Source organism: Bacillus rossius, chromosome 11 (assembly GCF_032445375.1).
Source record: "Bacillus rossius redtenbacheri isolate Brsri chromosome 11, Brsri_v3, whole genome shotgun sequence".
Classification (NCBI taxonomy): Eukaryota; Metazoa; Arthropoda; class Insecta; order Phasmatodea; family Bacillidae; genus Bacillus; species Bacillus rossius.
In genome coordinates, this window is record NC_086338.1 from 351,240 (window position 1) to 374,055 (window position 22,816).

The 22,816-nt window shown below is 40.9% G+C and overlaps 1 protein-coding gene across 10 annotated transcripts in view; it reads left to right on the forward strand.

The window, feature by feature from the left end:
* Positions 1–203: 203 nt before the first annotated feature.
* LOC134536550 (cytochrome P450 6k1-like) overlaps positions 204–22,816 on the forward strand; it is a 40,988-nt gene continuing 18,375 nt past the window's right edge. The window contains exons 1-5 of one of the 10 annotated variants that reach the window (XR_010075798.1): positions 204–480; positions 11,497–11,682; positions 12,144–12,578; positions 14,508–14,610; positions 17,744–21,168. Coding sequence is in view for 2 of the 10 variants with exons in the window: in XM_063376291.1 (XP_063232361.1) it covers positions 9,916–10,833 (918 nt within the window). In the remaining 8 variants the exon portion in view is untranslated. The other 9 variants (XR_010075799.1, XM_063376293.1, XM_063376291.1 and 6 more) reach the window with 9 other exon arrangements.

The window sequence follows — 22,816 nt, forward strand, 5'->3', positions numbered from 1 at the left end:
ATCATTTAACTAATAACGCTGCCAGAACTCACCTAGCTGTAGTGAACTAATTTTATTAACGTATTCAAGAAGTGTTAACATATTTTTTTATGAAGTACATACTCGGAAATAAGTATGAAACATGTAATTTTAATTATTTCAAGAGGGTATTAATTTTGTTAAGGGTTGGTATAATAATTTCTTCCTTGATTTCAGAAGAAATTTGTTCGTTATAATATCCTTGCAAACAGTTGCCTATTTAATAATTTGTAAAGGACACTAAGTTTATTAGTATTTAGAAAACATATTATGTTGTTATACTGCTCATTTATTTTTCAGTATCATCTTACCTCTTGTCGTACAATACCAGCCAGATTTACTTTGACTGATAATAGTGTCATTCATTTTTGCTGTCAGCCAACATAATGAGTGCGTAATAAAACGGTTACTTCGTTATGTATTTATGTACCTAGATGCGTACGATTTATGAAAACATGTTTGGTTAGTTTGAGCTTTGACAAGTGCCAGTTGTGTGCATATTAACTCAAACAACAGATGTTTTCTTTTATGTTGATTGAAATATTCATTGTAGCAATCATAATTGTATCAGTGTACATATTGTTAGTATTTAAGTATCTCACTGTTCTTGTAACTCTAACCCAAAATATATGTTATGTGCGGTATTGTAGGGTTCAAAATAAAAATGTATAAGTAGGCCTATTATAAATAAGCATGCTTTAAAACCCGCCATTTCGTTAGGTATGATCATGATTAATTTACATATAGAATACTTGCATAAATTATAATGATATGTGAATATGTTCCTTACTATTTTTAACTGTATAAATTGAAACAATTTTTTTAACTACGATGCATATACACAGATAGGCTAACTTTCAAAAGAAGGTTTGAATGAATACAAGGTTTCGCCAAAGCTATTCTCTGATGCAAGAAGTACATAGTAAATGTGTTTTTTGTGTGCTTTACTGTAAGACCTATCCTACTATAAAATCATTTCATATCATTTTCTTAATATATACTCCATAATCTTTTATCTTTTCTGCACACATTACTTATTATTTTGTGGATGCGATTTGTAAAACTTCGATTCTTGCAAGGGCCGAACACGGAACGTCAACTTTCTAAAGTATTCTATATACATTTTTAAAGTTAGTAATGTATTCTATATATTATATGTATAATTTTTTTACTGTATTATATATATATAAACTTTTAAATGTATTCTATATACAACGTGTATCTAAAACATACTGACAAATTCTGGCAGAATATTCCTGGCGAAAATACAAGTCGAAAACCTGTGTACCATACTTTTCTCGTAAATGGATTCGGAGTTTTGAACCCCCAAAAATCAAATTTTCCTATTCTTGAATAACTTGCATGTGTCTGATGTTTTTGTAGAACGCAAATTTTTCACCACTAGATACGTAGGTTGTAATGAACATCTTTCTATGAATATAACAGCATTTCTGTTTTAGCAAATTTTATCACCTGAAAAGCTAATAATAAATTAAAAAAACCGGGGCAGGCATTACAAAGAACGTTTCCAAGGTGTAAAGTTTCCTTTATAAAAAATCATATGCCACAGTTTACTTACTGATGATGTTAATGTCAGGATATGGAAAATTCCATTTTCGGAGGTTCGTAACTCAATTTATGAGTAAAGTGGTTATTAGGCTTTCGTCTTGTATTCTTTCCAGAAACAGCCTGCCGAAGTTTGTACGTATGTTTTAGATACACATTGTGTATATATGTAAACTTTATAATATGTATTATATATATATATATATATATATATATATATATATATATATATATATATATATATATATATATATATATATATATATATATATATATATATATATATATATAGTGCTCAATAACCAAGAGTAAACTTACTGTGGTTAAGTTTCTGAACCTATTACTAGTCTATGGAAAGAAAACGCTACGTAACATGAACGAACAAATTCTAAAGTAATACATAATTTTTCACTCAAATTAATTACATGTTTCAATATTAATTTTCGATGGGCTCTTTCGTGGGCATCTTTATTGGAAGGCCGCGGTGTGCAAGGGTTAATGGCTGTCGCTCGCTCATTAGCTGTTATAGTCTCTGTATCATATTTAGATATACGGTAGCTTCAATTACAGAACAGCCACTGAGCGACAGGCAGCAAGCCCTCCCACACCTTAGGCCGCGGCCTTCTACCATAGATGGTCATGGCTCTTAACGACACATATAATTTATTCTAATATTTGCCGCAATATAGATACACTACTTAAAATATAACAAGACTCTCTGGAAAAGGATTGAAACCCAGGCCACCGCGAATGCGAGTTTAGTAATTGTACCTTCAGAGGTAGTATATAGGTGGGTAGTTACCACGACCATGTTCTACGTTATATGAGAAGAGACATACGTTTCCTTTCTGTAGCGAGAAGTTGGCTCAATTTCAACATACTTAACGCAATGATAATATAGTGAACTGTCATTCAATTTCGAAAAACCGATATGGTAATATTTTGTATTCAGAAATAACTTCCATTGAGATAAAGTCCATGTTGTCCGAATTTTGACGTTCACTTTTTAAAAATTTTCTGGCAGTCCAATAGTTTTCTAGTAAAATAAGATCTTTGCAATCCTGTTCACACAGACCTTTCTCACAAGCTAAACGTCAAAATTCGTACAATGAAATAGATTATAGTAGTTCTGTTTAAATTATGATTTCCAGTTGTGATTGCAATATTAATAATAATTTATGTATAATATACTGTAATGCCAGTAACATTGACTTTTAAGTTCACTTAATTGGTTACGGAGCAAATATTATGTTGATCGATAAAAAAAGGTATACTTAATTATACACAACATACATTTATAAAAGTTAACTTAAAGTTAAAATTAAAGTATGGACATTTGGATTTACAGAAAATATACAAACTATTATCTAGGTCCATTGCGGGGAAAAAAAAGACAAATTCTTGTTTGACTTTTCTTAAAATCAAAAACGTAGACTACGCGGACTTCGATTTTTTTTTTTTTTTTTTAACTTCGAAACGAAATTTGGAGAAACAATTAACAAATGTTCATGTAGAAAATAGTAAACTAGCAAACTGATAAGGATAATTTTTCCTGGAGTAATTCAGCTTCAGTTGCCTGAGCCAGTACCTAGTAATTCGGGTGCCGGGACGCCGGCCAGACAGAGCGGAAAACTGTTCCAGCCTATCAGGACGCGCCATTGGTATTAACGCCACCTCGCGCGATAAGAGCAGAAAAAGTTGAGGTCAAGCCGATATTTTGTAATGCGGAAAGTGCCGAGATCGCCGATTTTTCAGAATTGAATATGCTGTTATCTTCTCAAACTATTAACAAATTATGTTGTGTTTTATTCTCTACAAATCAACGGCATATTTGTTACAAAACACGAGTCAGAAACGTCAAATGTATTAAAAAAGGTATAAATAAGAAGTTTCGTTCTGCAGTTGTCAGGCAGATGACAATACTAAACTATTAGGTATGTAGTGTAGACTTGTATCTAAAGTATCTAAAAAATTTACTTTGTAATATTTTATGTACCAGAACTGTTGAACGGTTTTTATTTAAACGAAGTGGTGTTGTATCACACAGTAACATCCACGAAGCGTAAAGGTTATAAAATGGACGCCAAAACAGTTAAGCATAAAATCGGCGTTCCTTTAAACGGAAAAAAAAAAAAGATCTATCCGCTCTGTCTGGTTTGTATGAAACGGACGTGATAGTCCAGTGTCGTCTTGTGCTTCTCAGCACATCACAAAGCCGTTGCCTCGGCTGCTTCAGCTGACTCATCCCACCCTATCAGCCGTCCTTCATTTGTCTTTCTCACTCACTCCACTACACCCCCCCCCCACCCCCCTCCCAACAAACACCAGGTAGCATTCCGTTTTCCTACTAGTTCGTGGGATTTCCACATGATGCCGCGCCGTATGCTCTTCTGGCCGAATGCAACGCTATCCTACGAGGAAAACATGAACCACTTCAACTGACCGCGCGCGAGAAAATATTATCTCCCACGCGCTCTTAATGCATTCAGCTAAATATTCCAGGGCTTCATCTGGGAGCTGTTTGAGAACGATAGCTTGTATGCCGTCATTCCCAGGTGCTTTTCGCGGCTTCATTTTCCTAATAGCTCGTTTGATTTCCTGTGCCTGAGTTAATAGAGGCTCAGATAATTATAGTGGGCTGGCGCAATTTTTCGCGTAATTCGCGGTAAATTTGTGCTGTGTATTGCCTATCGCAAGGCACCATGTTTGGCTGAAAGGCTGTTTCCAGCGTATTTGCGAATGCTTGTGCTTTGTCGAGGGGTTTGAAGACTAGGCCATTATTGGTTTGAAGGGGCGGAATTTTTTCAGATTTATTTAAAAATCGCTTCATCATAGTCCATGCACTCCCGTCCTGAATATTTAAACGAGCGATTTTTGCTTCCCACTGGCTGCTTCGCCACAGTGAAATTTCGTCTGAAATAATTATTTGTAATTCATTTATTCTTTGTTTTGTTTGGATAGTGCGTCGTCGTGTGTATTCACACGCAGTCTGTTTTTGCGCGATATCAAGTCGTGTATGTATACTGGCAGCTCGTCGTGTACTAACTTAACCTCCTTTTCTGGGATGCACTGGCTTATACCATCCTGGATTTCCGCAGTAAATTTAGTTATTGCGGTGTCTAAACTTTCACTATTATTTATGTCCGCGATGTCTGACAAATTTTGCGCGACTTGAGTTTTAAATCCTTCCCAGTCGGCGTGTTTGTAGTCCCGAATTTTACGTGGCGGGTTGGTTTCCGTGTTCGCACTGTCGAAATGTAAGTGAACAGGGAAATGGTCGGACGACATGTCGTGTACGACCTCGAGTTCGAACCCCGAGGTGACACGCTTGTTAAGCACGATGTCTAGGATGTCTGGCAGCTGGTTCAGTCTGCCTGAATCAAATGTGGGCTCAGTAGGAGCATGAACCTGATAGTTTTTATCAAGCTGATGCGCATAGAGAAGCCCGCCATTTGCCATCGCATGCCTGCAATTCCACTCCAGGTGTTTCGCATTAATGTCACCTACAGCGAGGAAGTTCGGAGCGGCCCCTTACAGGGCATCCAGATCCGCCACACTGAGGGACCTACCTGGTGGAGCATACATTGAAATGAGTTTAATGTTTTGTTGGTTAATGTTTAAGCTGATTCCAACAGCTTCTAAATTTTGAAAAATGGGTAGCTGGCATACAGTATGTTTGATGCTACGGTGAACTACTATAGCTACTCCTCCCCATCTATTGTGCTCTCTATTGCGCCTATAAACTGTATAATTTAGTATTGTCAGTCGGTCGGTCGGCTGCAAGTGTGTTTCGTTAATCGCAGCTATTTTGATTTTATATTTTTCCAGGTGGTGGATGAATTCCGGTAATTTATGTTTGATTCCACGCGCATTCCAGAAGAGGAGGGAGTGTAAGCTTAACCTATCGGCTGGGGTTGTTACGCAACTCGGGGCCTGTCTAGTGGCTGCCATTGAGCTTGGCAGCCAGTGACTGGACGAAGCCCATCATCGCATGGACTTTTTCTGTTAGGGCAACAGATGGGTCGCACCATATAACCATAAGCTGGCACATGGGGACAATTGTGGCCGCCAGATTTGCATCCGTGTTGAAAGTGCGCGACTGTTCCAGCACTTTCTGGAAGTCAGCCAGGCCCAGTTTCGAGGCTGGCTGCTGTTGGGGCGCGGGCGGTGCAGTTGGCAGCACTGGAGCTGCATCTACTGCCATGATAATCTCAGGTGCGGGGGCTACCTGCGGCCGGGAGAGCACGGTCGTGCGCCTCGCCGGGGCTGGCGCAGCCTTGGCTGCCACGAGCTTCTCCTGGGCAGGCTGTCACGGCCTGTCCGGCCCAGGCTGCGGGGGCCTGTCCTGGGTGGGTCGCTGGGGCTTGCCTTGGCCATTTTTATGGCCCGTCGGATGTTTCTTATACCCCTTCTGCTGCCAGGGGTTATTTGCCAGCACTGGGTAGTCCAGCTCGTTGTAGCCAGGCTCGCAGTGCTGCTCCAGGGGCGCAAATCGGTTGCCATCTGTCTGCTGCAGGTAGTCGCCGAAGCTCTGGGGAGAGGGGTACCTCGGTGTACCCCAGGGGTTTTGCCTCGGGGGGCCGAAGTAGCCCGGAGGGGGCCTTGGCATCGGTTGCGGCTGGGGCTGCATTGCAGCTCGCCTGTTGTCGCGCAAGTCGCGGCGAGACTGCTACTCACGCTGCTTGCGCACCTGGGGCGGAAGGTGCCTGCGGGTCTCTTTTTTATAGACCTGGCAGCCCTTGTAGTTCGCGCAATGTGCCTCCTTACAGTGCGCGCACTTCTTGTATTCCAGGTTGCCCCCATTGGGGCAGTCGGGAGCGCGGTGTTGCCCGCTGCACCACCGGCACACAGGGGCCGCGTGGCAGGCCTTGCCAACGTGGTTGTAGCGCTGGCAGACGCTAAATTGGGAGGGGCCTGAGGGGCGACGGTAGTCGTCGACACGCACGAGCATGCCGGCGAACTCCTTGAGGCTGTAGATGCGCTCAGAGTCGCAGCTCTGAGGCACCTCTATCACAAGTGCATCGCACATTTTGCGGCGCTGCCGGTTCTCCAGGAACCAGTGGTTCTGGACCGGCAGATTCAGGGCGCTGAATTCCTCCTGGAGGAACTCAGATGGGGTGTGGCGGTGCACTCCGCGCAAAACAAACTTCTTCGGTACTTCGTCCCTCTGAAGGAGGACGGAGTGTTGGGCACCGATGGCCTGCAGTACTTTGACTGCCCTGTGGTAGTCGGGGACTGAGGCTACGTTAACCTGGATTTCATCACGGCCGCGGTTTTGGCACGTGAATTTCTCTGCCACTGCCTGTTTCAGGGTGGTGTACCCCCGCGGGTACTGGTGTCCCTGATCCAGGATCACAAACAGGGGCTTTACGCGCGGCGCCCTCTTGGCGGCCTCGGTCGTGGTTGGTTGCTGAGGGCAGGGGGAGGGGCCCGCCTCGTCGTCACTGCCTGCACCAGACACCTCCGTGTGCAGGCGTTTCGCGCGCTTGCCGGTGGCCATTGTCCACCCACTTGATTCGTCAGAGCTCGGCCCTGAAGGGGCCTCGCTCACTGCCATGTCGACAGTTTCGCTGGTAATTGTCCTGTTCTTTTGTTTGTCGCCTGCCGCTCGGTTCCACACACTGACCGTCCCCCGGGGCTAGTTAGCCGGGTTCAGGCTAGGCTACAGGGGATCTAACTCCCCGGGTGTTGCCGAGTTCGTTGGTCATCAAAACTTACACCTGGCGCAGCTCACTTTTACCGCCTGTGCGCATTTAGCACACAGGCACATTTCGAAACCGCCGGGTAGCACTAATAAGTGCTAACCACAGCTTGGGCGTCTAGCGCTGGGCAGCACTAGGTGCTAGCCACAGCTGATGCGAAGTACTGGAAGGTCTGGTAGAGCAGCTCCGGGACACGTCCGTCCTCCACAAAGGCGCAGCTGGAACCCCTCAATCTCAATGAGGATTTGTGGATGTAACAGTAATCATATATAACATAAACATAAACACATCATCATCATCATCAGCTGACTACTAAAATAATAAAAGTAATACTTTCTTTCAGTAGAGCATGAACTTTGTTTTGAAACAGAATTTATTATTCTACTAGCTGCTTTTTATTTCACTGCTATGTAGGATCTAATGTTATTAGTGTGTTTATGTTGACGTCGACCCAAGTGTCTCCCCAGCTCCTTCAGGCCGTTATGCCTCGCCAGCGCCATCTCTTGAGTGTGTGGTGCAACGCAAGTGACGGTGACGTGTGACCTTGTGTTTCTTTACAGGATATGACTTATTATTTTATTATAAATATATTTTTGCTTTACATTTTTTGTATATTTTTATTATAATTAATTTTGTATTGAAGGGTTTTGTATTTTATAAGTTTTAATTGTTCACCGGGCGCCAAGGCCGCGGCTTCCGCCTGTGACCAATCAGCGTGTTCCGCGGGCTCGTGGAGAAGGGGGGGAGACGCGGGCGCTGAGGCGCAGCAGGAGAGTGGGATTCAGTCGTCGCCAGGACTCGGCAGACAGCGGTCGCGCGAGTGTCATCGCTCCGCCCTAGCGGGAGGCAGTCATGGACCCGGCACGAGAGGCGACGGACGTCTTGGTGACGCCGCTCCGGGACGATGAGACAAGCGGGCGCGGTATTAGCACAGGTTCTAGATTTTTGCCGTGCGGAGACGTTTTCTCAACTTTGCAGTCGAGCTTGTTGATTTGCAGTTACGGTCGCGAGTTTTCCTTTTATTATTCGCACACGCGTGTTCTGCTTTCAATTCGGGCGAGTCGCGATTCATTTTTTCAAACTGGTCATTCGCAGTCATAGGTTTAGTGTTTTTTCATTTCTTTCTGGCCAGTGCGGAGTACAGTCAGACAGACATCCTATCACGCGCGGGTCATAAGAATTATATTCCTTACCGTGGGAGTGATAGTCATCACGGGTGGGACGTCCGTAATTTTCTTAACCAGAACAGTGCGCGGAACCGGGTTTCGACCCACCTAGAAATAGTCACAGGCGGAAACGTGGCAGCCCCATGTAAAGTGTTCGGAGTCTCGAGCATAAAGGACCATCAAACTTTATTAGAGTTGTTCTCATTTAATCTCTGGAGACTAAGTTCCTCGGCTACGCGGCCTGAACCCCCTCTCTACCGAACCCTGAGTAGCCGGCAGTACAGCAGCATTGTCAGGAACTAGTCGACCAGACCACGACATGTGGCGCCCTAACTAGTGTGGCCTAGCCAAAATACGTTTTCGAACTTTGTCTATGTTAAAAGACTACGCTTGCGGAACATTGAACAGTGGCAAAAGTCGTAGTGCGCGGGACATTGGACATAGTTTTTCGGACATTATGTGCGGGGCGAGACGAGACGCGGAGACAGTCGTGAGACGTGGGAGCAGCTGCGCAGGAAACAGGCGCGACACAGCGGCGCGGGAGCGAGATAACGCGGGGCGTCTCACGCCGGCATCGTATTTCGCGCGGCGGAGCAGCGCGGCTTATCACTGGCCGCGCGGATCAGGTATCTCGCGACGGGAAGAGATCGCCGACCTGGGGGAGATAAAGTCGCGGGAAGATACGAGATAAGGCGGAGATTGAATACGCCGGGAAGACGAGTAACGGATAAATGGGAGATAACTACGAGCAGGGCGAGTGGTGTGGATGACGTGACAAGACGGGCACGAGTCGAGAGTGTAATGGGAACCTGCTGGCGCCTGAGAAAAGCTTCTCTAGATGTTACTGAGATTGAGCGATTGCGACTACGACACATAGGCTACACGTCGTGACAATCATGAACGACTTCCAGGAAGCATATGAGTCGTGGGCCGACGCAGACTTTCCGGAGTCAGGCGAGAGTTGCGAGCACTTTACCAATTATGAATGTGGATATTGTTTCGAATACCGGATGTACGGCATGACGAAATGCGGTGCGCCTTCATGCCCCGGCGGGACACCTGATGGGTGGTTCTGCGAGGAGTGTGAGAATCTGAGGCACGAGGAATGTTTACATCCGACCGCTCGTGAAGAGGCGTGGATGTTTGGCTTTACATGTGAACCGTACCGAATGAAGTTGTACTGTGCGGACTCTGACACATTGCCATTGCGTGAGACGACAGTTCAACAGACGCAACCGCACCAGACGCCGCCGCAACTGACGCAACCACACCAGACACCGCCGCAAATGACGCAACCACACCTGACGCCCAAACAGACGCCACTGCAACAGACGCCGCCGACGCCACCACTCCAGATGCCGCCACAACAGACGCCGCAACCACACCAGACACCGTCGCAACAGACGCCGCCACAACAGATGCCGCCACCACACTAGACGCCGCCGCAACAGCCGCCACAACAGATGCTGCCAATCCAGATGCCGCCGCCGATGCCGCCTCTGGAAGTTCACCCATCCACAACTCCTTGGGGCCAGACGACCACGAAAGCCGAGTGGTCCTACTGTGCGGACGCCGACATGTTGCTCACAATGTCAAGGCTTGAGACAACAACACTCCCGATGCCGCTGCAACCCACGCAGCCGCAACCGACGCTACCACTCCAGATGCCGCCTCCGACGTCGCCGCCCCCAGCTGACCAGTGGATTGCTGGTGCGACGTCGGGCAACATCGTCAGCGAGACAACACACTGCGAGACTGCCGAGTCAACGCCATACCATGCCGTGGTCATCACACCACCACCACCGACGCCGCCGCCCCCAACTGCTGTGAAGGCTCACAGTGGGCTGACGCGGTGCAAACCGGCCGTGCTGCCACGTCCACCAGAGGACAAAACAACACAAGATCACCTGGAGGAACTACCCCGACGGCGCCGCCCACGGGTGCTGAGAAAGCTGCTGGCACGGAACGGCATCACAAAACGACGATTTTGCAACACTCTCAAGGGAATCAGCCACCTGTCGAGCCATTCACAGTCAACCCGGCGCCACCTACACCCATCACACGTGCCGCTGAAGGCACTGCCACACCGCCGCGGCCCGCCACGCGCACCACCTGGGGCACACCGCCGCCTGACGCAGAAGGCGGCGACACACCACTGCCACCTGCCACGTGCACCACCTGGGGCACGACGCCGCCTGCCACACGCACCACCTGGGGCATGCCGCCGCCTGATGCAGAAGGCGCCGCCACACCGCCGCCGCCGCCCTCCTCGGCTACCCCCATGGCAGCAGGTATGGTCAGCGCGGACACCACGACGACGCCGGACACACCAGGTCAGTGTTCCAGTACAGCGACCCAATGCATCACGTCCATGCGGGTAAATGAGTGGCGCTGCCGGACATAATGGCCTCGTCGGAGGGGGGGCATTTGACGTCGACCCAATTGTCTCCCCGGCTCCTTCAGGCCGTTATGCCTCGCCAGCGCCATCTCTTGAGTGTGTGGTGCGACGCAAGTGACGGTGACGTGTGACCTTGTGTTTCTTTACAGGATATGACTTATTATTTTATTATAAATATATTTTTGCTTTATGTTTTTTGTATATTTTTATTATAATTAATTTTGTAATGAAGGGTTTTGTATTTTATAAGTTTTAATTGTTCACCGGGCGCCAAGGCCGCGGCTTCCGCCTGTGACCAATCAGCGTGTTCCGCGGGCTCGCGGAGAAGGGGGGGGAGATGCGGGCGCTGAGGCGCAGCAGGGGAGTGGGAGTAAGTCGTCGCCAGGACTCGGCAGACAGTGGTCACGCGAGTGTCATCGCTCCGCCCTAGCGGGAGGCAGTCATGGACCCGGCACGAGAGGCGACGGACGTCTTGGTGACGCCGCTCCGGGACGATGAGACAAGCGGGCGCGGTATTAGCACAGGTTTTAGACTTTTGCCGTGCGGAGACGTTTTCTCAACTTTGCAGTCGAGCTTGTTGATTTGCAGTTACGGTCGCGAGTTTTCCTTTTATTATTCGCACACGCGTGTTCTGCTTTCAATTCAGGCGAGTCGCGATTCATTGACCCCTTGTTCGCCAAGAGTCTCGTCACGGCGAAGGGCAAGAAGTGGAAGCACCTGAGGATCAAGGTGAGCCCGACCTTCATCTCGGGCAAAATGAGGAGGATGCTGCAGTTGGTGGAAGACTGCAGCAAGAAACTGGTCAGGCACATCGACCGGGAGGTCTCCGAAGGTAAATCATATCTCATGGACCATGTACGATTTAAAAAAAAAAAATTGGAGCATATGATCACTTAAAACTTTATTTTTTAAAACTTACTATAGGAAGCTTTTAGAACCAATTGCTTGTAATAAAAGAGTATTTTCTTCTTATGTAATAGTAATTTTATCTGAAATTTTAAGTGATAATTGAATGCACCATCAGTTTATAAGGGGTGATTTGTCATTGCATCACTGAGCAATAGATTAACTAACACACTGCTCAAAGACACAAATGACGGCACCTACTCTATTCACAACTCCGAGTCAATTGGAGCACAATTTTAAGTTTCCCACCGACTTAGTATTGTTTTTTCAGCTTTGTTCATTTGTATATTGATATTTCCTCATTATGTGTCTGTATGTTATTGTTCAGAGAGGATGACTGTAGGGGCAGGGACTTCCCCGAAGTTGAGAGAGTTTTCTTCTTCACAGGGAGGCCTGTTGTAGTGAAGGACACAATGGCCAGGTACACCATGGACGCCATCGCGTCTTGCTCCTTCAGCATCAACGCGAACGGCCTGGGGAACCCCAACTGCGAGTTCATCTCCAAGATGAAAATGTTGCTGGAACCCAAAGGTCTCCAGATAATATTGGCCGCGATCATCATCTTCAATCCCTGGCTGCAAAAGTTCGTCCATGCGAAAGTCTTCGACATCGGCGTCACTGACTTTGTCCGGAGGACGTTCTGGGACATGGTGGACCACCGGAGGGCCAGTGGGATTGTCTGCAAGGACTTCGTGGACCTCCTGATGCAGCTCCAGCAGGATGGGGAGGTGCGCGCAGAAGACGAGAAGGATCAGGAGGAGATCAAGCAGGGCAGCAGATACATGAACGCGGAAGTCTCTAGAACCGACGGCTCTGATGTCAGTAAGTAAAGTCTGTTAATACGTGTAAACTGACTTCGGTCTGCTAATAAAATGATCCAATAGTTGACCTAGCTGCTCCGGAAGCTAATTCTAGTGGTGGGTGTGGAAACTATGGACAATTCACGTGAATAAATGTAGCTGATAACACAATTTGCGTATATATTTATCACAATCGGCTTTATTTTAATGAACTCTATGTTATATTTCGTGTCCGAGTTTCGTATTAAAGTGTGTTTTTTTTCTCGTTACCGATGTTATATGTTACACTTCTCTGGCAAGTACTGAAATATTTTCTCATGCTTTATTTCCTTCAAATTTTTTTACAAACTCTGTATTATAAATGTATCAAGTATGGTTAATTTACTACACTTTAAACATATAAATTGAACAAATATAGGAGAGGTAGCATGGAATAAAAAGCAACATCGTTACCGTTTGGTACATTAAATTACATCCATACACTACCTGGTAATTTTATTTACAATTTCTTGCAGTTTACATACAACAGCGGTGCAGCCAGAACTTGGATTTGTAGAGGAATTTTTTTACAGCGAAAATATCTTACAGTAGCACTATTTTATTACTCAGTTTTTTATTAAAAGTTTAACCATCCAAAAGGTATAATGTACTTAAAAAAATATTTTTACCAAATGCATGACATAACAGGGTTGCAGAAACTTGAAAATATTTCCATGGAGTCAAAATTGTTGTTTTGGTAATATTCTGGTTATATAGTGCATAACGAGTATTTAATGTATTTAACTTAGTCTCCAGGGGCTTTGAACTACCATAAGCCTACTCTTCTTGCGCTTATGCATACAGTAAATCACCAAGTGTATTAAAAAACTTTGCAACAATAAAAATGCTATATTAAAGTTCATAAATATCCTGGTAACCAAGAGTGGGTGAGTGGTCAAATCACTCACTTCTCATCAAAACGATCAGTTTACGTTTCAATACAGGTGTCAAGCCTGTAATTTTTCGCAAGTAGATGTTCCCAAGAGCTAGCGTGGGTTTTATCGTGGTAGTCCCATTTCCTCTGCCAGTGATTTATTTCATTGTTCAGTTTCATTGTTTCACCCTTGTCCATCTCCGACAATTTTATATGATTCCAGAACATTGATGAGAAAAAAAATAATAAATGGAGATCCAAAGTGATGTTTGGTTCTTTAGCATGGCATTAGACCGAAAATCGTTTGATCGACAGACGTTTCTCAGACTTTCGATCTACTGACTACTTGCTAATCGTTTGGCTTATACAAATTTTTGTGAGTCACCCTTACTTGCATGTAGGTTAGGTTAGGTTAGGTTAGGTTAAGTTAGGTTAAGTTAGGTAAGGTTAGGTAAGGTTAGGTTAGGATAGGTTAGGTTAGGTTAGGTTTGGTTAGGTTAGCTTAGGTTGGGTTAGGTTAAGTTAGGTTAGGTTAGGTTAGGTTAGGAAAGATCAAAAAGCATCATAACCCATTTTAACATTATAAGTTTACTCGAATAGAAACAATTTCCAATTATAAAATGCACATAAACCATCTAAATAAACCTTTGGAATTTACTCAAATGTGTGGAAATGTTATCTACTAGAAAAATTTAATGTGAATTGGTTAGGTTTGGTTAGGTTAATTGGGTTAGGTAAGGTTAGGTTAGGTTAGGTTAGGTTGGGTTGGGTTAGGTAAGGTTGGGTTAGGTAGAGTTTGGTTGGGTTGGGTTGGGTTGGGTTAGGTTAGGTTATGTAAGGTTGGGTTAGGTTGGGTTAGGTAAGGTTAGGTTAGGGTAAATTGGTTAGGGTAGGTTAGGTTAGGAAAGGTTAGGTTAGGTTGGGTTGGGTTGGGTTGGGAAGTTATCTGTGTCTTGAGGAGAGTCAGGTAAGGGGGCAGTACGATCTTTGGGCTTAATTGACCTACAGACTTTTGCATAATGGCCTTTCTTACCACAGAGTTTGCATGTAGCTTCTCGCGCTGGACAGGAAGAACGAGGATGACGAGGGAACCCACAGAAGAAACATTTCTGACTACTGCTGGCTGCGGTTACAGGATTAGGTAAGGTTAGGTTAGGTTAGGTTGGATTGGATTGGGTTGGGTTGGGTTGTGTTGGTTTGGGGTGGGTTAGTTAGGTTAGGTTATGTAAGGTTGGGTTAGGTTAGCTTAGGTTAGGTTAGCTTAGGTTAGGTTAGGTTAGGGTAAATTGGTTAGGTTAGGTTAGGTTAGGAAAGGTTAGGGTAGGTTAGGTTAGGTTAGGTTGGGTTAGGTTGGGTTGGGTTGGGTTGGGTTGGGTTAGGTAGGGTTGGGTTGGGTTGGGTTGGGTAGGGTAGTGTTGGGTTAGGTTAGGTAAGGTTGGGTTAGGTTGGGTTAGGTTAGGTAAGGTTGGGTTGGGTTCGGTTCGGTTGGGTTCGGTTGGGTTAGGTTAGGTTAGGTTAGGTAAGGTAAGGAAAGGTTAGATTTGGTTAGGTTAGGTTGGGTTAGGTTAAGTTAGGTTAGGTTAGTTTAGTTTAGGTTAGGTCAGGTTAGGTTAGGTAAGATCAAAAAGCATCATAATCCATTTTAACATTATAAGTTTACTCGAATGGAAACAATTTCCAATTATTAAATGCACATTAACCATCGAAATAAACCTTTGGAATTTACTCAAATGTGTGGAAATGTTATCTACTAGAAAAATTTAATGTGAATTAACAAAAATAATCATAAGCGATTTGAATGAATACATAATAAACAAATTATAACGAATTAATTCAGAAAATTATTACATGAAACCAAATCACTCGAAACAATATAAATAATATTAATTCACATAAATTAACTTATTTAGGTAAAATGATGTAAAAAGATCAAAAGGCATCAAAATAACCCATTTTAACGAAATAAATCTGCGAGAACTCAAATTTTTGAGCAGAGTCATGCTTGAATTAAAAACTGCAGCTTGATATATCCAAGGCTAAAAAAAAAAACTGAACTTATGAGTTTTTATTTGTACCATAATAAGCACAACTGTTTAGTAATGCTGCATTTTATTTATTGTAAATTTTGTATAAAAATAAGCTCCATTCAAAACTCGTGAGCTTTCTGGAAAACTTGCTCGAACTCAGCTTCAGTTCAAAAACCTGTACTTGCAGATCCCTAATTTAAAGTAAAATATTATCTTGTGTCTAATCCTTCATGGTATCGGCACATAGTATCGCCAGAATTGGCCCAGAAGAATCTGTAGTAATGGAATTGATAAAAAGTTGTATCAGTTCAGCCCTACTGTTTTGTTACAGTAGAACCTCGTTTTTACTTATTTCAAGGGACCAAGAAAAAAATAAGTAAATATCGGGAGAAATGTAAAAGGAGGGAAGTGTTTGAAAATTTTTTTATTCTTACTATGGTGGAAACAAGCAAATACACACAACACCAAATAAAAAAGAGAAGATTACGTTTTTACTATAACAATTATCTCACATGGTGAAAACAATAAATCCACCCAAACTTTCACAATTAATGTTTATTTAAAGTTGAAGATTAAAATTTTGGTTATTGAGGAAAGGATGTGAATGTTGAGCATTTTAAAACGTCCACTATTAATGGTGAGATTTTATCACACAATTCTTATTTCTGACTGTGTATAATCGCTTGTTAATATTGATTTAATTTCAGAATTTTTATAGTAAACATTTGTTCTAAAATAACACGGCTACAGAACATAAAAGGTTAAAAAAAACTTTTGAGATGTGATGTTTGGAAATTCAGTGCTGCCAATCGTCTTTCTGCAATATTTCTTATGTGGTAAACCGAAAATTGCCGAACATGCGTGAAGTCGACATATTTACAAGAATTTTAAATGTTGCTTTTAAAGTTATGTTAGTGGTACCACCGTAGTACAATATTTATTTAATTAAAAACTCCACTATACAACTTAATTTTTAAGCATTATTCATTAAAGTTCAAAAGGGAGAGATAAAATATCAACTTAATTTTCACGTTCACGTCACCAAAGATTTGTTTACAATGGGTAAAGAACCCCTGCCATGACCTCAAAACATGCAATCACATATAATAAGTAAAGTTACTCTATTCGCTTTCAACTTTTATTGTTCCATCACAACTTTTCTAACGATTTTCTATTAAATACAGCACTGTTACAACGTAAATTGAAGGAAACACTTTCGTTTAACACTGGAAAATAATGCATTAATACTGTAGGGAAAATGACGGTGCAAGAGAAAAAATACGTTAATCACGGGAATTCGTTGATCCCGGGTTCGTACAAATGAGGTTCTATTGTACTTTATCAATTGTTCAGGCTAGCCACAGGGATAGGTACATCCAGCATATTAAATAAGAGAGCATATTTTTTGAAAAGTTTTTGGAACTGTTTCACTTTGTGTACTGAAGGAAATGTGATGGGCCGCTCTGTCTCTAGTAATGATCATAACAATGCAAGCTGCTAACAGCTATGGTTTTCTTTTCAAAAGTTGGATTTCAAAAAGTCTTTCCAGTGGTGAACGGACTATACTTTTAATAAAGCAAAAAATCCACTGTAAGCAAGTACATATTATGTTTAACACTGCAGTGTTTTGCAACAATAAGGAATAAATAACTTTTTAACTGTGAATAAGTGTGTATCATTTGCTCACTACAAAAGAGTGACTTGATGTAAGTTTTTGGACATACGCCATTGCTAAGAAATTTCTTAGCAATGGCGTATGTCCAAAAACTTACATCAAGTCATGCACTCCCATTGCACAAATCTTTTAAAGATAAATACAAAAGAGTGGTTGGCTTTTCCTACCACTGTCTTATTTATTTTAAATGTCATAAAATAATTATTTAAAATGTTTGGTAATTAACAGATGGAATTATGGTAATTCAGAGACTAAACATGTTTTTATTTCCAATCTTCCAGCATTTCATATACGCATTTTGGTGTTATGAAATGCTTTCATTCAGGTTTTGAAATGTTCACTACAAATGTTGACCCAACACAAACCGTGATAGATTTCCCTTTAATTTGTTTATTTATGTAGGCATAACATGGGTGTTGTCTAAACACTACATTTATATATATATATATATATATATATATATATATATATATATATATATATATATATATATATATATATATATATATATATATATATATATATATATATATAGCCTTTGCATTACTAAGAATGGTATTTTCTTTTTTCAGGAAGTTGCCAGTTTCTGACCAGTGTTGAAAAAAGAAGCATAAGAACTTAAGTGAACTACTTTGTAATGAATTTTACCAGGACATGAATTATTGTGCCAAATGAATGTTTAAAAATACCTTGCATATAATATTTTGATACTCTACTTTGAAAACTATAAAATACTTTGTAGAAATATTGCAGAATTAAACTTTTACTTACACTTATTAAAAGGTTTTGTTTTTTAACTGCCTTCATGCAACACTAATGTCTTGATTCAAAGCTACTAAGCCTAACCAAAATACTTACCAGACCAGTCTCTAGCTGCGAACGAGTCTCCTCAAAACTCGGTCCAATCTTCAGCGTGACCGACTCTGGCTTTTGTGATCTCGACTTGAAGGTCCTCCGGAGTCAACACAGACACATTGTTAACTTCAAGGATAATTTTGCGAACATGGTGCAAACCTTGTCTGTCAATTATGCCTCAATATATCGAGGGTCAAACGTTGACCTCTTATTACAAATAAAAAAACTTAATTTTGTGGAAGTAAAAAAAAGTTTGTTTATTTTAATGTTTTCTGTGTGACTCATGTAAAATATTTTTACTGTAATAATAGTGAATCTATTAAAAGATAATTCTGTCATGTACTACTATTTAATTTTTCAGTATATTTTTTATTTCTACCAACAGAGTTAATTTTTTAATAACTTGTGTGTATTATCTACATTATCTATTACTTACTTAGATAAAGAGAATTAATTCATCGTACAGTAGCATCCCGATTTGATGAGATGCCATTGTTTTCTAAAATCTTTCCACTAAATCAGTGTTTCATTAAATCCAACTTCACCATTGACCTCCAAATGTCCTTTGGTACGACATGATGCATGTTTTTCTATACCAAGTTTTTAAATTGCGAATGTAAAACTTATATCACCCTACTTTCAGATCTGTCAGAAAAGTGAAGTAACTGTATTTAATTGCATAATGTCCACACATTTATTTTTAAATACTTGCAATTGATTTTTTTTTTTTTTTTTAATTTACATGAAGTCCACACCAGATTAAATTAACAAGATATTAGTTCCGTGCTGAGAACGTCACCATCCTGGTTGTTTTGTTTATTGATCACTGTTGCCAAATCTATGGCGAGTTATCGTACAACGCAATAGTATTAAGCGAGATTCACACATTTGTTAATTACAGTAAGAAGACACAAGATTTTTGTTGCTTGTACCAGAGTTCTTGCTACTTTGTACAAGAAATATATCTGTAAGGTATAGCAATGCTTGTATTCCGCCATCTTTGCCATCTTATTTACCGCTGGCTCTACCAAACATTGTGTCGCCATAAACATAGGGAGGGAGGCTCGCCAGCGCCGGCTAATGAAGACATTAGACATATGCCGCGTGTCGTCAGTGGCCGCCTTGGCCGTCACAATCATTGCACCAATTACACTTCTTTCTGTCCAGACAGTAAAGTGTGTGATATCTGACGGACGAGACAGTCATTGGTGTCAACGACTGCAGTGTAAGCATGGTCCAACTCCGGTTGGTTACCGGTGTGGGTGATCAAAAATAATATTGTAACGTTATTACGCAACGTTTTATCATCACAGCAAGGTAAATCCAAATAAACTAATTATGATAAAAGAAAATTTTTTATTCTACATAAAAATATGATGTAAAATTTTGAGAAAAAATAATTTTCGAACTTAACCTCATAATGTCCGCACCCCATTTTCTTCATAAAAAATGTTGCCAAATTACTGCAGACATTATGCGAGTAAATACAGTATTAATGTGATATGGGCAACAACCAGGGTTTTAAATTCCAAACATAAAACATATTTGACACTGTTTTCAGAGCTGTCAGAAAAGTGAACTTATTATGTGATAGACTACCTAACTTGGCAATGCTGCTGATTAGTTGGCAGAGAAACGTTGCTTCAAAGTTGTTTGGGACAATTTTGCTGCAAGGTTGTCTAGGGCAATTTTGCTACCAAGTTGTCAGAGTAGCACTGCTGCAAAGTTGTCTTTGCAACATTGCTGCAAGGTTGTCTGGGGCAACGTTGCTGCAAGGTTGTCTGGGGCAACGTTGCTGCAAAGTTGGCTGCACAACGTTGCTGCAAAGTTGGCTGCACAACGTTGCTGCAACACTTTTCTTGGGTTGCTAAGCAATGTTGACGTTGTTTGGTGGTTTACAATTCAACGTTGTTACAACGTTGCATGAACAACGTTTCACAGGGCGGACATCTGGCCATTGCATCAACGTTGATGCAACGTTGCATAAACATTACTTCAACATTGTAGCAACGTTGAAAAATTTTAAGGCAACATTGTGGAAACGTTTCTTCAACGTTGATGTGTTATGTGGGTAATTACATGAATCCAAGACACTTGAAAAAATATAAATAAATTGATTTCCATCCAAATGACTTATTTAAGTAAAATTAAGTATAAAATGTCAAAAAGCATCAAAAGAACCCATTTATAACAAAATATGTTTATTTGAATAGAAACAATTTTCCATTTATTAAATGCATGATTTATTATAAATTAACCATTGGAAAGGTCTCAAATGTGTGGAAATGTTATCCACAAGTACAATTTAATGTGAATTAACCAAAAGAATAGTAAACGATTCCAATGAATACGAAATGAATTCAATTATAACCAATTGATACGGAAAATTATTACATCAAACCAAATTACTCTAAACAATATAAATAAATTATTTGCACCTAAACGTACTTATTTAATTAAAATTAAATAGAAAAGGTTAAAAAGCATCAAAAGAACCTTTTTATAACAAAATAAGTTTACTTGAAAAGAAACAATTTCCAATAATTAAATGCATGAATTTAATATAAATAAACAATTGGAAAAAACTCACATGGGTGGAAATGTTATCTACTTGTACAATTTAATGTGATTTAACCAAAAGAATATTAAACGATTCCAATGAATACCAAATTCATCCCATTTTAACGAATTGATTCGGATAATTATTACATGAATCCAAAACACTTGAAACAATATAAATAAATTGATTTCCACCCAAATGACTTATTTAAGTAAAATGAAGTAGAAAATGTCATAAAGCATCAAAATAACCCATTAATAACGAATTAAGTTTATTCAAATAGAAACAATTTCCAATTATTAAATGCATGATTTATTATAAATACACCATTGGAAAGGTCTCAAATGTGTGGAAATGTTATCCACTTATACAATTTAATGTGATGGTTAGGTTAAGTTAGGTTTTGTTAGGTTAGGTTAGGTTAGGTTAGGTTAGGTTAGATTAGGTTAGGTTAGGTTAGGTTAGGTTAGGTTCCCATACAGCACACTTGGTGTAAGAAACGTCGCATCGACGTGGTAATGTCGAAATGTGGTCACGTCACCAAAACCGACGTCGAATCGACGTGGTCTTTGAAACCATGAAGTAAGTATACGTTGTCCACGTCGGAGCGACGTGTTTTTCAGTTTCCCTGAGGTTCGAGTCGCCTACAAGACGTCGACATGACGTCTATCTTTCGACCATCATGTTCCGTTTTAGAAAGTAATAACAGTATAATTAATTAATGTAAAATTATAATAATATTACATTAATAAATGTTCATTGTCCTTTTTACTAAATGTAATAAGTATTTTTTTTAATTAGATTTAAACGGATGTTTGAATTGTTTCTGCGCAGTTGGTCATTAACGGTTAATGGCATGATTTTGGAATATTATTGGCGTTCTGAATTCTGTGGTTCTGGACTAGTTTGGTAAGTTTATATTTGTAACGCTATGTACTATTTAATGCAGGTTTGTTTGTTATGTTTAGAATGATGAAGTGTATTTTATTTTGTGGATTCGCGAATCCCATGTTCTATACATAACCTCCATAGACACACTTCACGTGCGGCCGTTTTCGAATATAAAATGTTTGACTTGTGTACACAAAAGTTCCCGTCACTTTTTGTGAATACTATATTGAGGACTTATTTTGTTAGTTATTAAAAGCATTTGCAGGCGTATTGTAGAATACTATACCAAACAAACAAAGGTTAATTTAGGTTGGGTACGTTACGTTGCGTGTTACGTAGGAAATCGGAATAATGCATGTTTATGATTCCTGTTGCAGTGGTAAACGGTTACAGGTAAAATAGGGGCAGTAGCTCACTTTAACCTACTGAAATGATACTTTGAAGTTCTGATGTGCTACCATTAAAAAATCCCATTGCAGTATCAATACAAGAATTGTGGGTAATATTTGGGTAAATATGTAGATTAGCTGTATTTCCTTAAAAAACACAATGTTACTCTCCAGTTTTACAAAAACGGCGATATCTCCTAAATATTTGGAATTTCTTATCTCCGCCGCCTTTAATGAAAAGAGGAAGTCAAGGAGCACAAAATGACACTATTTTGGGATTTTTAATATATTTTTTTTAACAGATATCGTTACTCTCCAGTTCTACCATATTTTAATGCACGTAGGTACTGTAAATTCATATAAACTATTATTCTTATGATGTCACACATTTATTTGTAATATTGGTAAAAGTTTCATATTGCGTATCCAAGGAGATCACTTGATCCTGAGGACACGATCCTGTAAATATTGATGCTGTGTTACATGATGCTTGCTGTTGTGATTTAGCATGTTTTGTTAGGTTAGTACAGCTGCATTAAATATACTTGAATAACATGCCATCATAATGAAGGTATTTCCTTGGATACGCAATACGAAACTTTTACCGTGATATTAATATTGTGATCATGACGTACAAAATTAATTGTACGGAATTACTTTTACATGCTGACTAAAAACGGCGTATTATCGCTGAAGGTAATTAGAGGAAATCACTTACAAGGAAGTGTCGCAAATTTGTTCAAAAGAATGTTGACAAATCAACTGGCTGCAGAGTACAGTTGGTGGGGAGCAAAAGGGAAGAAAAATTTCAGAAAATTGGAACTTTCACATGTTGTTATGAGTGAGAAGCCAGTATTAATTTGGTTAGCCAAAAATTTTTTTCAATTAGTTAAAAAATTAATAATTGCAGTGTCTTTGTGTACAGCTGAGGAACAATTTCATGTGTAGCT